The sequence below is a fragment of the Mustela lutreola genome, chromosome 10 (genome assembly GCF_030435805.1).
Source record: "Mustela lutreola isolate mMusLut2 chromosome 10, mMusLut2.pri, whole genome shotgun sequence".
Taxonomy (NCBI): domain Eukaryota; kingdom Metazoa; phylum Chordata; class Mammalia; order Carnivora; family Mustelidae; genus Mustela; species Mustela lutreola.
The window spans coordinates 8,655,124-8,672,007 of record NC_081299.1 but is presented as its reverse complement, the minus strand read 5'-3'; the positions used below and the strand labels follow the sequence as shown (position 1 = coordinate 8,672,007).

At 58.6% G+C, this 16,884-nt stretch overlaps 1 protein-coding gene across 2 annotated transcripts in view; it reads right to left on the bottom strand.

Annotated features, from left to right (window-relative positions):
- Positions 1-9,811, bottom strand: part of TNFRSF1B (TNF receptor superfamily member 1B) — a 33,283-nt gene extending 23,472 nt beyond the window's left edge. For both annotated transcript variants that reach the window (XM_059135630.1, XM_059135632.1), the window contains exon 1: positions 9,616-9,811. In XM_059135630.1, the coding sequence (XP_058991613.1) occupies positions 9,616-9,693 (78 nt within the window). In that variant the 5' untranslated portion in view covers positions 9,694-9,811. The remainder of the gene's footprint in view (positions 1-9,615) is intronic.
- Between the last annotated feature and the right edge of the window lie 7,073 nt (positions 9,812-16,884).

The following is a 16,884-nucleotide window of genomic DNA, read 5'->3' as shown; positions in this document are numbered from 1 at the left end:
GTTGGGCCTCTGCCTTCGGCTCAGGTCATGATCTCATGGTCTCAGGGTCCTGGGATCGAGCCCTGCATCAGACTCTCTGCTCAGCGGGGAGCCTGCTTCCCTCTCTCTCTCTCTGCCTGCCTCTCTGCCTACTTGTGATCGCTCTCTCTCTGTCAAATAAATAAAATAAAATACTTTTTTTTAAAAAAAGAGTCCTCTCCACTGTCACCCGAGGGAAACCTTCCCCAAACTCCCAGATGGGGCTGGAGGTCCCTCCTGAAGGCCCCAGGCACAACCTGGGAAGATCTCTATAGTGCCCGTCTAGACCACTGTTTGGTTCATTGTCCATTCTGCAGTGTCTCCCCCTCCAAGACAGGCTCCAAGCCCCTCTCTACACACAGTAGTAGGAGCTGCGAGCCAGACACCCGGGTTTTAGTCCCAGCTCTGCCATTCTGCAGCCTCACATCTGTGGTCTACAAAATGGGGACAAACACAGTCTCCGCCACATAGGGCCATTATGATTCAACAGCAGTAAGAGCCAAATGTTACTTGCTGGGTTTTTATTACTCATTGCTCCAGGCCCGGGGCATAGGACACAGCAGGTGCCTAATAGATGCTGAACTGTTTAACAGAAGCAAAAGTCTTTGTTTCCAGTTAGTTGAAATGAGCTGGAGTCAGCATGAGAACAGGGCAGGAAATGGCTCACAGAGAGAGAGGGAGAGGTGTGTCCCTAGTTGGGGGAGACCAACTTTCAGATAAGGTCCCTCAGAGCCACGGTGACCACCGTTACATCCGGGTGGTGGTTTCCTCGGGAGCCTGACCATCTGGGGTGGAATCTTGGCTCTGCCTCCAGTGAGCTGTGAGCCTGGGCACAGGGCTGAACCTCTGTGCCTCAGCTGCCTCGCCTATAAAATGGGGGTAGTGATTGTCCCCCTCCCCAGGGGGCTGTGAGGACTCAGGGCTCAGGGCAGGCAGGAGACCCTTGCCTGGCCCCGTGAAGCACGCCCCCCACCCCCGGATGTCAGCCCTAGCCCTTGGTTCACTGCACTCCCCCAGCCCCAGTGGGAAGCAGCAGAGACTTTTATCCCCACCTTGCCGAGGGGGAAAGGGGAAACTCCGAGAGGAGCTCAGAGTCCCCCGGGACCCTGGCAACAGAGCGAGGACCCCCCAGAAGTCCTGCCCCCCCCGCCAGCTGGGGGCACATCGCATCTCACACCACACCTGGGATGAATGGGCCAGCCTGCCCAGTCTCAGAGCACCCCAGCAGGAGCCCAAGCGACCGAGGCCAGGGTCACCCTGCGGCTCCCAGTGACAGCTCCAGGAATGCATGAGGCTGACCATGACCAGAATCGCCGGGCTGGGGCTGGGGCAGGGCTGAAGGCAGACGTGCCTTGCGTTTCAGGATGGAATGGAGAGAGACAACTCCTCTTCCTCCTGAGTATCTCTGTCCCACACTAGGTCTTGGGTCTAGTCCAAAGGCTCCTTTCCCTACCTGAAGCCTTCGATCCTTGCTTCCTATTCTGGTGCGACTCTGGCTTCAACTATTATACAGTCTCCACCTCACTTGGCCTGCCCACCAAGGCCAGAGTGATCTACACTCTCTGCTCTAGTCACTCCCTTGCTCTAAAACTATCAGTAGCTCCCCATCGCCTCAACCCCCGATAGGAGGTGAGCACGGTGCCAAAAGAGGAACTCTGGAGTGAAGCTGCCCGGCTTTGAATTCAGACTTGCCCCTTATTAGCATGAGAGTTCTTTTGTTTAAGAAATGAAGTTAATAAACATCAATCTTTTCAGACAGTGTACACTTCGGGGGTCTACTGTGAGGAGTGAGTGAAATAAGACAAGTAAAGTGCTGGGCGCCCGGGTGGCTCAGTCGGTGAAGCATCTGTCTTCGGCTCAGGTCATGATCTCAAAGTCCTGGGATCGAGCCCCACGTAGGGGTCCCCAAGCAGGGAGCCCGCGTCTCCCTCTGCTTGCCGCCCCACTGCCTCATGCTCTTTCATATAAATGAATAAAATCTTAAAAAAAAGAAAGACATGTGAGGTGTTTAGTAAACATTCCCCATATCACAGGGCTCCCACGTGACATTTTTTACTACTCGCATTAACGGCCCGAACAGCTAACAGCCTCGTGGGCCATCCCTTCTCCTCATGAGGCTTTCGCTCCCGCAGCACTAGTCCAGCTACTGTCCCCTCCATGCCTCCCTCCACACCATCCCCCCTCCGGTGCCCACTCACCCCCATCCTGCCCACCCTCGGGGCTCAGCTTTTAGAGGCATCCCTGTGGGGTCACCCCAGAAGGAGGACCCGGAAGAGGACAGGATGTGTGGGCAGAGCCAGGAAAGTGACGAGAAAAGATGAGGGCAGTGACCAAGGGGCCAGGCCTGGAAGACAGTGAAGCCATCTGGGGTGCGGGGGTGGGGTGGGGGGGGGATGGCTGGGGGGACAGGGAGAGAGTCGTGCTGTGAGGTGAGGGAGGGGGCTCCGGACCCCTGGGAACGCAGGACAGGAAGGGGCAGGAGGAGAAGCAGCAGGCAACAAGCACGCCAGGAATAAGCCACACCCGGAGTCTCTGCGAGTGGCAGACAGAAGGCCCTGGTGGGTCAGCAGGAGGAAGGGGTGACCAGGGGGCCCAGGATGCGGGGTGGGGGGCAGGAGGGGGCAGATCCTGTGAACTAAAGTAAAGTGCTGGGAGCCCCTCCCAGGAGAGTCACTGTCAAGTCCAGACCGGGGCCTTCTGAGTGGGGGCCACACGGGCGCCAGACCTGCACGCCACGCCCACCCCTGCACCACCTCCCCCAGCCTAACACGTGGGGCCAAAGGACACAGAGGCAGGGGTGTGCGAGGTCCTTGCTGTTCTCAATTTCCAGCCCAGGCAGCTGGGGCTCAGGGAGAAGGAACCCAGCCAAGCCTTCCAGAGCAGGAGGCCGAGGCAGGACCAGACCCCCAGCTCCCAGCCTCACGCTCCAGTCCCTCTGCAGCCTCTGGCATCTGTCCTGATGAGTGTTAGTCAGGGCCTCCCACGGACACCCCAGAAGATACCGGCACACAGCCTGCCTGTCCCCAAATCCCTCCCCACTCCGCACCCCCCACCCCCGGCCAGGCCCACTCAGTTCCCTAGGCCCGTGGCCACGGCCGCCGTACCCACTCAAGGCCAAGCTCAGAGTGAAACAGAGGGTAGGCCGCTGTCTGGACAGCCAAGGAAAACAAACAAAAGCCTCTGGGGATTTCTACACTGTCTCTGGCCCCTTGAGGTCCCAGCGCTCCAGAGACAGACCCAGCCTGTGCCCCCTGAAGTCAGTGCACACTCCACGCTGCCCATCTCGCCCACGCGTGCCCACCCGGCATCTGCTACAAACGCGGGGAGGGCGGTGGCCCCCCGGGGCCTGGGAGGTGGGTCCCGCAGGCTCCCTCCGTGCCCACATGCCTCACGCGGTGTGAAAGAGCGGGCTGATGGGCCTTCCTGTTCTAGAAAGCGAACCAACAGTCTAGTGATCGTAAACCTGCCCAGGTGACACCAGAGACATGGCCCTGCCCCTCTGCAAAGATGATGCAGAGGCTCAGAGGGGCAGGACGGTGTCACGCAGGATGAAGGCAAGACCACAGAGGCAGCCTGGGGCCTCCTGGGCAGCTGCCCCCCTACCCCGTTCCCCCAGCACGGCTCACATTTGGGGCAGAAGGAAACCTGCTCTTCCGAACCCCAGTCGGTAAACAGACACTTCCTCCGACTGGGTGCGCAACCTGAGAACCCCAAACCACAGTGACGTCACTGCCCCATCCCGTGACCTCACAACACGCCATGGTGGAAAATGACCGCAGGCCCCACAGGGGTGGGGTTCAGCGTCCTGGCCCCACAGTCGACAGCCCAGCAGAGGGGGACAAGTGCCCACAGCCCTGGGCTGTGAAGGGGCTGGCAGGACTCCGAACCAGCGGGGAGGGCCTATGCCCACGTCAGGTGACAAAGGGGGGTTCTTTGAGGAAACCGTCCCTCCCCACCCAGCTTCCTTGAACCTGTGGGTTCGCAGACAGCAGGCGCCGCAGTGGATGCCCACAGCTCTGCCTCACCCACAGTCTGGGGCCCCAACAGGGCTGGCTGCTGAACTTTACCAAGGGCCAGGGAGGCGGGAAACGCACGAATCCTGTTCTGCCTGAAGGTATCCGAGTCTTGTCTTGGCAGCAAGCTGACGGGCCGCCAGGAATTCTCGATGCCCGCGGTGCCTGAGCTGAGGAAAGCATTCCAGGCACAGCAAGTGGGATTGAGGTCAGCAGGAAGACGGTCTGGGAAGCCAAGATATGAACAGTGGGGAGTGCTGGGCTCTCCTTCCTGGGAAAACTTCTGGAACCCTCCCCGCCTTGGTCTGCAGCCTTTGGCAACCCTGTGCAAAGCTGGCGCTTCCCCAGCATTCCAAAGACACCGTTGGGATCAGGGGTGCGAAGTTTGATGGATGGGGATGCTGAGCCTCAGAGAACCTAAGTAACCCGAGCGAGGTCACACAGCAAGCCGGGGAGCTCTGCTCTCCGGACACCCAGGCCAGCGCTCCCTCCTCAGGGTCTTGCGGTCTCAGCAATCCCTTGGGGGCTGGAGAAGGGACGGCATGGCCTCCGGGGATCCTCCCTTCCGGATCACAGAGGTTAGAAATGGAAGAGGTCTTAGAGATAGCCTGAAAGGCCCATCTTGCAGACAGGAAAGCTGAGGCCAGGACAACCCCTTTATGGCCAGGACATCCCCTTCACAGCCAGACCATTAGATACCTCTGTACTGCACCAAATGTGACCCCAGCTCACCCTCAAGGGACACAGAGCACCTGTAACTCATGGACAGGGTAGGGTTGAGATTCCCTGACCCCCTGGGCGTGGCCACATGCTAAGGTCAAGGCCGGGCAGCTGGACAAGTGCAGCAAGGAGCAATAAGGTAGGAAAGACAGCCAGGAAGAGGCAGGCAGACTGAGCTGTGCTCAGGGACGCTGGGCAGAAGCTCTGGGTAGCTGGAGGTCTATCCCCCACACCCTGGGGCCCCGCGGCTCAGACACTCCATGGTGGTCCCTGTCGCAGCCGGAGCACCGCCCCTCCACCCAGAGTCAGGTCAGGCCCAGCACAACCACAGATGCTCGGCTAGCCGCTCGGGAGCCCTTGTGGCCCGTGGATCACATTCAGCCCTGACCGCCAGCCATGGAGGCAGGGGTTGTTCCCCGATTTACAGAGGGGAACACAGAGACTCCCAGAGACAGAATGACATGGCCTGTAAACAGCAGAGGAAGGATCTGAGCTGAGGTCTGCCTGGTTCTGAGGCCTGGGCCCTTCCCCTAGGTCATCAATACTGCTTCCCCCTGGCCCGTCAGCGCATCCGGAACTGGGACAGGCAACATCTCTACTCTGTTCCCCTTCCCCTGGTGGCACCCCCTCTCCTCCCTAACCCCCAGCTTCCCTCCCTGCCTGCTTCTGGGCAGGTCACATGCCTACCGGGGCCCTGAGTCATTGCCAGTGGGTGGCCCCGTCACAGGCTCAGGTGGGGAAGTACAGGAGTGGAGGGAGCACTTTAGGGAGAGCACCCCAGGCTCAGAGGACCCAAGCACAACATGAAGAAGAGCCCAGAGAAACATCCCAGCCAGAGGGTGACACACTGGACCCCAGCCCTGCCACCCCTGGCTTTTCACTCTTCTGTCTTATTCATAAAGCAGGGCCATAATAAAGGTCAAAGGAATGTTGTTGCTCATTTATTCAATATTTTTTAGCACTTACTACATGCCAGGCCCTGTTCTAAGCCAGGGCAATATCTTCCCCAAGGGCCATTTAGCGATATCTGGTGACGTTTTTAATTGTCACACAACAGGGGGGAGTTACTACTGGCATCAAGGGGGTACAGGCCAGGGATGCTGCTTAACACCCTACAAGACACGGGACAACCCCACGACAACTACGTGGCCCAAAGTCAGGAGCACTAGAAACCCCGTTCTAGGCTGCGAGTCTCCAGCGGTGAGCAGGTGCCTGCACTTACTGAGCTCACATTCCAGGAGGAAAGCACAAGGCAAGCGAAAGAAACAGAACAGGTTGATGGGTGTTATGTAAGAAAACAAAGCAGGTCAGGCAAGGGAGAGCTTTTATAGGCAGGGTGGTCAGAGAAGGGCTGAGAAGAATTCATCTGAGCAGAAAGAAGTAGAGTGAATGAGACTAGGGATCTCAAAAGGAGGAACTTCCAGGATGAAGGGCAAGGCAAGTGCAAAGGCCCTGCGGTAGTTGTTGGTGTGTGGCACACTCAAGGACCACAGAAGCAGCCAGCGTGGCGTAAAACTGAGAACTGGCGTTCAATGTAACACACACATATACACAAACACACAAACATACATGTACCATGGTTGGCATCAAAATTCCCCACCCAACACACAACCTTCCTGGCTATTCCTCCAGGAAGCACTAGGTGGTCAGGACCATATAATATCTCCCAGCCCTGGGGAGGAACAGCACTCCAGGAGCGCCTGGCTCAGGCTCCAGGATGGCAGTGAGGGTCACCACCTGACAAAAAATGCCAGGCAGGTTCTCAGCCATCCGTGCTGCAATGTCTTTCATACCCACTCGGCTCTGTACGGAGAGCAAGGCGGGAAATACTCTCCGTGCCCACAGACAGGAAAACGGAGGCTCTCCAACTTGGCCCAGGTCACGAGGTCACGAGGGCAGGTAGGGGCAGAGCCCAGGTCCGTGACCATTGGTGATGCAGCTGCTGGAGGACTGGAGCCGGGTCATGGGCATCTCGACGTTCCCAGAGCCCAGCACGAGGGTGGGCTTGGAGTAGGTGTCCATGACTGTGGGGGGATGAATGAAGGGCACGCGTTGGGAGTGCCGCCGGCTTGCCCACTGCCCTCTGACGGAGAGCCCCCACCATCAGGCCACGCTCTCACTCAGCACCCAGGTCCCCCTCTGGGATGTCAGGCAGGAGCCAAAGGGACATCCTGGGACCGCAGGAACACTGCTCACCCATCTCCACACCAGAGGCCACCATCCCCAGGCCAGTCTGGGAGCCCCAACCTCTCTCTTTAACTCAAGCTGGCCCCGGGCCCCCGGGGTAATGAAGAGGCAAGTGGTGAGCCCTCAGCCTCAGGACTTGCACTGGGAGGTGGGCCCGACCCCATCCCCGCCCACGAGCAGCCAGACAGACAGCTGGGGACCCTGCCCACCACCATCAGAGGGCACCAAGGGCTCACTCACAGTGCCGGCTCTCCTGCCCTTTATTGGCCGAATGAATGAGTGAATGACTGGATGCTGGACGGAGCGCCGATGCATTCCACAGCGGCCAGCAAATGTGGCTTCTAAAGGAGCCAAAAGCCTAATGGCAGTGAGTCAGCCACCCCCGCAGCCAGGTCTACTGGGGGCTCCTTCAGCAGCTCCACTGAGTCACAGCCCGCATTCCTGAGTCCACAGTGAGGGCGCGGGACCTGACGGGTGCAGGGGGGGCATCCAGACACGGCGAGGGTACAGCAGAAGCTCTGCAATCAGGCAGACATGCACGCAAATCACCGCAGCCCCAGACCTACTCCCAGCTCTGCAATCCTGGGAAATGTCACCGCCTCTCTGGGGCTTAGTTTCCACACCTCCAAACGCAAACAGCCGCCAGGCCCTTTCAGGAGTTGCTGTAAGGAAGCTCTCAGTGAGGTTCTGTACGGGAGGCCTCGGACAGTGTCTGGCACTCGGTTCCAAAAAAGGAGCTACTGCGGTCCTAACCAGGAAGAGGACCCCACAGGCCCCGCACTCCAGAAAATTCCCATCGGTCGAGGTAGATAAGACACAACTAGATTAAAAAGCAGAACAGAGTCTGTCCTTGGGAGGAACAAAGAGCCAAAGAGCCAGTCCAGCTGGGAGAATGAGGAAAGGCTTTCCTGGAGGGGGGAGGCATGTGGGACCGGCCCTGAAGGAGAGGGCAAGGGGAGTACCATGAAAAGGGGACAGACAGCTCAAGGACCACATCTCACTGGATGTGGGGTACGGATGCAGAAAGATGGCAGAAAGAATCCAGACCCTTGACTCACTCCAACCTGGGACCCTGGGAGGAATTGCTGCCTCCGCCAATGGGGGCCATAGGAGGCTTCTCAGGCAGGGAGAGAGAAGTGAGTCCACCAAGAAAGACCAGTGGGAGAGGCAGCAGGGGCCAGGAGACCAGCCCCAGAGGCTATGGAGATAGTCCCGGGGGGAGGGAACCTGTTGGTCAGGAGGGCTGGGAAGTGAGAAACATGGAGGACCCCTCACACTACTCCAGGACTCGGGCCTGGTGCCCCAAAGAGAAGCCCTTCCCGAGGGGCTCCGATGACCCCAGGTTCACCAGCGCAGAACAACACCCCTTGAGGCCTGAGTCTGTGACTTGATTCTGCACTCAGGCTCTCAGATCGGCACTCTCTCCTGACCCTCCTCTGTTTTCAGGACAACCTCTGGGGCAGCCCCCCAGGGCACATCTCGAAGCCCACTGCTGCTGAGTCAATTCTGTTCTGACAGCCTCCGTCCCCTGCCCTCAAGAACTGGACTCGAAAGAAGCCTCTAGCCGCAGCCAGTGAATCACTTCACATTACCACATGAGCCAATGCCACCTGCCACTCTCGTCCCGGTCAAGAAAGTCACCTGAGTCGGCACACTGCACGTCCATCAGGGTAAGATCATGTGGAGGGAGAAATGTCCCCCTTTAAAGGAAGAGTGCCCCCATGCCCTTCCATGAAATACAAGTTCTCTGAGCCTCTGTTTGCCTCCTCTGTGAAATGGGGTTACTCTATCTTACCAGACTATGGAGACAGCCAAAGAAGGCAAAGGGTGAGCCAGCCCACTGCAGACTGTACCTTGCTACTGGACGCAGGTACTGACCTTCATCTCTGGGGCCTCTGTTTTCTTCATGTTCCTGGAGTCCCTAAGGGACCCCGTCTGACTTTAATAACCAGCCCAGAAGTCCTCCCTCACCTCCTGTGCACCCAGAGCTCAGCCCAGGAGAAGGTGAAGACACTGTCTCCTCCCCATCACCCAGAGCCCACAGAGAACTGGCTCTGAAATGGTCCCCAGACACCCCAAGTCGGTTCTGGGGAGGGTCTGTGTAAAGAGCTCAGGAAACAGCCGGCGGTCCTCCCGTGCTCTTATTAGGCGCTTACTGCACACCTGGCCCTGTTCTCTCGGGCGCGCAACCCTGGTATTTCTAAGAAAGAGGAAAACCATAGCCCGGAGGAGGAGGAAGTCTGAAGAGAGTGCCCGCGTCCGCAGTGGGGACAGCGCCCCAGAACGGAACCCCCTCCCCCCGCCGCGGGAGGCAGGCAGGGGTGTCCGAGCTGGGGTCCGGGCTGTAGCGGGGATCAGCCCAGGGCCGGCCTGCCAGCCCCCAAACACCCGGGCCTGCGCGGGCGGAGGCACCGGGCTGCGCCGCGGGGAACAAAGTTCGGGTGGCCCGAGCGCACGTGTGCCACACCGGCCTCGGGGACCGGAGGGAGAGGACGCCCAGCAGGGGTCCAGGCGCGCGCGCGCGCGCGCGCGCGGCGTCCGTCTGGCCGGCGGAGGGCGGCGCCCCGGTGGCCCCGAGCCCCGGCACGGCGCCCCGGCGGGAGCGCGGCGAGGGCGCCCCGGGACGGGGGTGTGTGCGCGCCAGCCGGGGAGCGTGAGGGCCGCGCGAGTCACCCACCTGGACAGGCACAGCGTGGCCCGCGCCCCAGAGCTGCAGTCCGACGGCCAGCGCGGCCCAGACGGCGGCGGGCGCCATGGTGCGGGCGGCGGCGGCCGAGCGCGGGCGAATCCGGCTGTCGGGGACTGCCGCGCCCTCGCGCCTCCTCTCCGCGCTCCGCAGCCTCCCGCGCCTGGGACGGAAAGCGAAACCCCGGGCGCCGGCGGCTGAAGGGAGGCAGGTGGCGGGGCGGGGCGGGGCCGGCGATGGGCGGGGCGGGGCCTCTCCGCCACGCCTCCTCCCACGCCCCCTCGGCCGCGAGCGGCCCCTCACCCCCAGCCGGGCTCTCCTCCCACCGCGGGGCCCAGCCGGAAGCCCTGATCCACCGACCCACCCATCTGCGGGTCTGTCCCGCCAGCGCCAGCCACTCCCAGCCTCGGGCACCCTCAGCCTCCTCGGACCCCTCCCTTGCCAGGCTTGTTGCTGCCCCCAGGCTAGGCCTCTCAAACCCGGCCTCCGTCCCCATCTCCAACCCTCCCACCTCCCGCAGGCTCCCCACTCCTGAGCCGGTGGGGCACTAACTTGGAAAAACAGCTCACAGAGGTGACACTAGCTCTGGGGGGGACCACGGGTGTTCTACATAATTCAGTCATTTAGACTACAGCCGCCTGAGTGAGTCTCTCCATTAACCTCATAGGGTTACATTTTCTGAAAATTAAAAAAAGCTATCTACCACATACAGTATATATGACATATGTGTGTATGCTTGCAAAATATATCTGTGACTTAAGGAACTGTATATTGTATTAGCTGCTGTCACTATCATTCATTTGCTCATTTATCCTTAAACTTTAGGTAGGCTCCTTGCCCAGGTGGGCTCCAACTCACAACCCTGAGATCAAGAGTCCCGCACTCCACCCGGTCGGAACAGCCAGCCTCTATCATTAGAGGCCGGGAACGCCCAGCCTCTATCGTTAAACATTCTTCAAGCCCCTCTGAGAGTGAGTCAGACGCTGTACTCTCTTCTTGTCTCTTGTCCAGGTGGCAGATAAGGAAACAGAGGCTGGGGCAGAAAGCCATCCAGGAATGGAGGGGGCTCAGAGCGGGACTGACCCAGGCCAAGGGCCACGGGGGCTGGTTGGCTTCCCTGGGGCTCACCTCATGACTGAGCCCCTCCTCTAGCTGCCATCTGGACCTTCTCTCTTTGAGTGGGAACTCTACTGCCAAGGCCGGCCCTGTGGGGCCACAGGGTCTTCCCCCAGCCCTGGAAGTCCTTGCCCGCAGCAAACAGGGCATTTCTGAGGAGTGAGGGGGGCAGGGCAGTAGAAGACTATTCTGTTCCCCCGTTCCCTAACAGCAGGCTGCCCAAGAGGCTCAGGGACCTCACCTCTGGGCCACCAACGCCATGATGGAGACAGCCGGCATGGAGCTTCTAGGCGCTGAATGAAAAACTGAGAAGTGACTTGTGGAGTGGAAAATCCCACCTTCTGACCAGGAGTCTGGGAAATTACCTGGTTCCCAAACATTTCTGAGTGATAGCCCATGCTGAGGTTGTGGCTAGCACAGCCCACAAACCGAGCTCGCACAGAGTCAGTCTCTAAAGCTAGCAACAAGACTTCTTCTCTACGGCCATTATGAGCCTCACCTGGGAACGCTGAGGACTCCCTGATCCGCAAGACAGAGATGTAGACTCAGAGTACGGTGTCACCTGGTGGAAGCAGGGGCAAATAGTTCTCGGTGGATGATCTACACACCTCATACCCAGTGGGTCCCACAGAATGGGTCCCAGTGAATGGCACCTTCACGCCCAAACGTAGGGATCCTCTTGGGATCCTCTTGGGATCCTCCCTCCATCAGCTGGACCAAGGGGCAGGCAACAGCCAAGTCGAGAGGAAAGCAAACCCTCTGCCGAGTGATTCTCTAAAGGGTATTTGGGGGCGTCTGCGTGGCTCAGTCGGTTAAGCACCGACTCTTGATTCCAGCTCAGGTCATGATCTCAGGGTCATGAGTTCGAGCCCCTCGTCAAGCTCCGTGTTGGGCTCTGAGCTCGGTGTGGAGCCTGCTTGAGATCCCCTCTCCCTCTGCCCTTCTCCAACCTCCCCAACCCCACGTGCACTCTCTCCATCTCCAAATTTAAAAAGAAAAATGTAAAGGTAACGAAAATATATATTCTAAAGGCTATTTAATAGAGAGGAATTAGTTACAAAGATGTTAGAGGAATTAAAAGAACAATTAGGGGAAAGGAAGACCACCCAGAGATTAGCAACCTGGAGAAGCCGCCACCACCTCTGGGGCTGGAGACCAAGGTTCCTCAGCCAGAAGCGAGGGTATCGGGGGAATCTGGAACCACGGAGAAGTCAGAGCCTCTGGGGGAGACACAAGAAGCTCAGAGGAGGGAAATGTCAAGTCCTGTTGGCTCCTTCCTGCCCCTCCCGTCGCTCCCATTCACCTCCTCCTGGTGCCTCCCACTGGCTGAACCTAAGGTGGGAAACATTTGACAAAGGAACTTGGGAAATGTAGTTTGTGGGGTCAGCCCATTGCTGGAGAGCAGAACAGGGGCACGGCAGCCAGCTGGCACTGGTCCGAAGAAGAAGCCACACTCCACCTTCAACTTGCTGTGGGAGTCTGCCTAGCCCTAGCCTCTGCATGAAATCCTGGGCAGGTCCTGGAGCTTTTCCAGGTGTCTCAGGCAAGAAATGACCCTCAGTCCTGTCCTAGGAACTCATCAGAGCTCCAGTCTCTGGCCAGGGGGCAGCTTCGCCCCTTCTCCAGCTGAACCCAGGCTTTGAACCTGCCTCAGAGAGGGAGGAGCTGGCAACTTCTCTCCTGACTCTGCCAGGTATGATCGCGGAGAAGCTCCCCCCAAACTCCCCCAGCCCTCTGTTCTGTGGCAGCTAAAGGTGTCACCCTGCTCACATTGGAGCTTTTTTTTTTTTTTTTAAGATTTTATTTATTTGACAGAGAGAGACACAACGAGAGAGGGAACACAAGCAGGGGTTATGGGAGAGGGAGAAGCAGGCAGGGAGCAAGATGTGGGGATTGATCCCAGGACCCTGGGATCATGACCTGAGCCAAAGGCAGGTGCTTAATGACTGAACCACCCAGGTGCTTTTTGGAAGCAGTTTGTGGCTCACTCTCTGAGGCCTTTTGAAGGCTTTCTTGGTAATCCCTCTGACCACAGCTCCCCTCACTGGAACTGCCCGAGCCTCCTGAGGGCCACAGCTGTCTGCATCCCCTTGCCTCCAGCATGAAGGGTGGTCCTCCAGGCTTCTCCTGATGACGGCTGCTTGGCCAGAGTTCGAAGCACCTTGGGTTAGAGACGCCCCAAAGCTGGCTTCTTCCCTGGAGTCCGCGGTTGCCCTCTGCCCTTCACCTGTAGCCACTCTGCTCACAGCTCAGGTATTCCATCTTGCCCCGAGTCGGCCACCTCGGGCCCATCTACCCTCAGGCTCCCATGTCCCACACCTCTATGGAGCACCTCCAGCGAGCCTGCCCCGGGGTGCTGGGCACTCAGTGCACAAAGCGGACAATAACCTCCTATCAGGCCTGTGGGCCCTAAACTCCTTGGATACCGAGCTCTCAGAGTGGTCCCTTGTAGCCGCCCTGCCCCCCCATCCCCGCTTTTGCCCAAGATAAAGGGAAGCATCCCCTCCCCCAAGAGGCGGCATGGGGCGCTCAGCACAATGGCCACACCCTTCCCCAAACCCTTTCTTCTTCGGGCTGGGGTTGGGCAGTGGCAGATTCAGTCACTCAGCCCAGCTCCACAGGTGGCCCGGAACTCTCTCTTCAAGACGGGCTTTGTACCTGCCATTGGAGGATCTGGTAGAACTCAGCGACAGCACAGGGAGTTCCCTTAACACCCTGCTTCCGCCTGGATCACCTGGCCCTTTCCTCCTGCCCCACAGATCGGCCCCTGCTTTGGCCTTGGCCGTTTCTCACTTGTGATGCTCCAGTGGCCTCCCAGCTGGTCCTCTGACCTCCAGGCTCTGTCCGTCTACTCTGTTCTCTGTGGTGTGGTCAGGGCCAGCTCTTGGAAGCACAAGGCAGTCATGTCATTCCCCCCGCCAATGTAGTAGCTCTGAAATCAAGGGGCGATTTTCACCCTTTGCCCTGCAAGGGACATCTGTCCATGTCCGGGGAACATTCGGGATTGTCACGATTGCAGGGGGCAGGGTGGTGGGTAGAGACCCAGATGCTGCTAATATGCTAGGACCCACAGAACAGCACCCAGCCCAAACTGTCTGTGGGTGCCAACCCTGAGACCCCCTGGGGTCCTCCCCACCCTAGCCTGTGGCTCCCTGCAGCCTTCAGAACTAAGTTCAGTCTCCTCGGTGAGATGCCGGAGGCTTCACACCCTGGTCCAGGCTGTCTCCCAGCAGATCCCCACCCCTACCCGCGCCCAGCCCATACTCTAACCACCCTGGACTCCCTGGACAGCCTTGAGTCCCCACCTCCGTGTCTTTGTCGACGAGGGCTCCTCTGCCTGCGAAGTCCTCCCTTTCCATCTATTTGGTGATCAGCTACACGTCCCTTCAACGTGAAGCACAACTCCCTCTTGTGAAACTTGCGCTTAACCACGTCCCAGCAAGCCAGACAGGGTCTGGTAGAACTTTAGTAAAACACTCGCCTGGGGATGGCTAGTTGCATGTCCCTCTTTCTTAGTCATTGTGATACTAGCGGTTATTGGACATGTCCCCTGGGCCAGATGATTTATGTTGTCTCGCAGTAGAAGAGACAAGCTTTAGAGCAAGCTTAGACAGCCAGGACAGGGAACAGCGCCTTCCAGCTGCGTTTTGTCCCCGCACAGCCAGGAACCTCTGCTCAGCCAGCGGAAACATGGAGGGATGTGGTCATGGTCCCTGCTGTGTCCCCGGTGGCCAGGCGATACCCAGAGGAAGGGGCTCGGTAAAGCCGGCCTGCACCACGGGTCTGGCGTATGCAGGAGGAAACGAAAGGATGCCGAGGTGAGCGAGTGAACGAGTAAGTGGAGGTCAGAGTCGAGGCCCCAGGAAGCGAGTCCGTCCCATCACTCCCAGGCCCCACCCACTCAACGTGGTGTCCCAGGTCACGCCTATCTCCCCCAGCAAAGCCTGGCCGCGCAGAAAAAGCCCACTGTCGGGGCGCCTGGGTGGCTCAGTAGGTTAAAGCATCTGCCTTTGGCTCAGGTCGTGATCTCAGGGTCCTGGGATCAAGCCCCACATCGGGCTCTCTACTCGGCAGGGAGCCTGCTTCCCCCTCTCTGTGATCTCTGTCTGTCAAATAAATAAATAAATCTTTAAAAAAAAAAAAAAAAAAAAGCTCACTCCTTTTCGCTCCTTGGCAATGGGGAATAAGCAGGTTCCGGCAGACAGGTCTGTGGCCCTCTGGTCCCCAACACAGGGCCATAAGCCCAGGATACACTCTTGGCCTGAGGCTCCCTGGAGACTTTCCTCCCTTCCCCAGGAAGCCGGTGGCCCTCAGAGAGCCCCCTGCCATCTCTCCCCACCGAGCTGACGACTCTGCTTAGCAGGCAGCTGGCATGGAAGGCGGCGGGCCCAAGAAGAACCTGTCCATCTGCTGACATTTACTGAACGCCCACCGTGTGCCAGGCTTTTGGAGGAAGGACTCTCCAGCTTCAGAAAGCATCAGAGTCAGCTGGAAGGCTTGTTAAACATGCAGATTCCTGGGCCCCACGGGGCCTGTTGTGTCTGTGGAGCACCTGGCTGGTCTGGCTTTGGAACATACCCTCAGGTGACTAATGGCTCTCTTTTGGGAAACGTAGAGGGTTTAGCAGGTGCTGCGGCCAAGGGCGGTTTGGAAGGCAGAGCTGTGGCTGGGCGGGGACCGGCAGCTCACAGCTGGGGAGGTCTCAGATCTCACCGCAGGAAGCCAGCTCCCTCCAACCTGGGCTGGGGGCCCCTGAGGGATCCTGCCTTGCACGATGGGCAGCCTGAGCCCCTCCCCTTCCCCACCCAGCTTGGCTCTCAGCCAGGCCAAGCAACCTTCTCTCCTCCCACAGTCTGCCCAGCCCCTTGATGACTCATGTCCTAAAATCACGAACAGGAAGTAACACTTGGTGGTGGCCAGAGCGCTGAAACTGCCTCCTTCATCTGAGCCTCTGCCCTCCTGCCCAGGGCCACATCTTGGGCTAAGCTGCCCATATCGAGCTGCCAGCCCCTCTCCCCCAGCCCAATTCCCTTCCAAAGGGGAGGAGGGCCAAGGAGTGCAGCTCTCCCCCAACCCTTCCAAAGCCCTCAGTTTCTTTCTTTCTTTCTTTCTTTTTTTTTTTTTTTTTTTAAGATTTTATTTATTTATTTGACAGAGATCACAAGTTGGCAGAGAGGCAGGCAGAGAGAGATGAGGAAGCAGGCTCTGTGCTGATCAGACATCCCGATGTGGGGCTCGATCCCAGGACCCTGGGATCATGACCTAAGCCGAAGGCAGAGGCTTTAACCCACTGAGCCACACAGGTGCTGTGACCCTCAGTTTCCAAGCCCTGCAAGTGGGGCCAGCTAAGAGTCGGGGGGGGGGGGGGTTTCCATTCTAGCCCCTCCCTGTGTGATCTTGCTCCCTCGTTTCTCATCTATAACAGGAGGGAGCTGAGCTAGGTGGGGCAGAGCGGCTGGCTTCATTGTCCATGCCAACTCTGCCCCAGGGCAGCTGCCTAGGTGGCGTCTCTGTGTTCAGAAAGGCTGTGAGCCCCCATGGGCTCTGTAAGGAGGGATGCCTGGCCAAGGAGCCAGGTTTCCGCGGGGTGGGGGCGGGGGAGGCAACCACAGCACAATCCCTGGGCTCCTCTGCCATCTGGGAACTAGGACTAGGACCTAGGGCCTCTCGGGTCCTGAGGTTTGAGGATTGGGATTATCCAGAGATGAGGGCAGGTAGGGAGGCAGTAGGGCTGAGGCGGATTCGAAATCCATGCCTTGAAAGGTACAAAGAGGGTGTGCCTGTCCTGCAGGAATGCCCGGCCCTAGATCCCTCACCGGACCTCCCCGGCCTAGCCCTCCCTCTCACCCTCCTGCACGCCTCCGGTGGCTGTATTTTACACCCATCTGTCTTCTAACCTTACATTTTTTCTTTGCTTAAATTTTTTTTTTAATTAAAAGGAAATTAAAAGGGCGCCTGGGTGGCTCAGTGGGTTAAGCCTCTGCCTTCGGCTCAGGTCATGATCTCAGGGTCCTGGGATCGAGCCCCGCATCGGGCTCTCTGCTCAGCAGGGAGCCTGCTTCCCCCTCTCTCTCTCTGCCTGCCTCTCTGCCTACTTGGGATCTCTGTCAAATCAATAAATAAAATCTTAAAAAAAAAATTAAA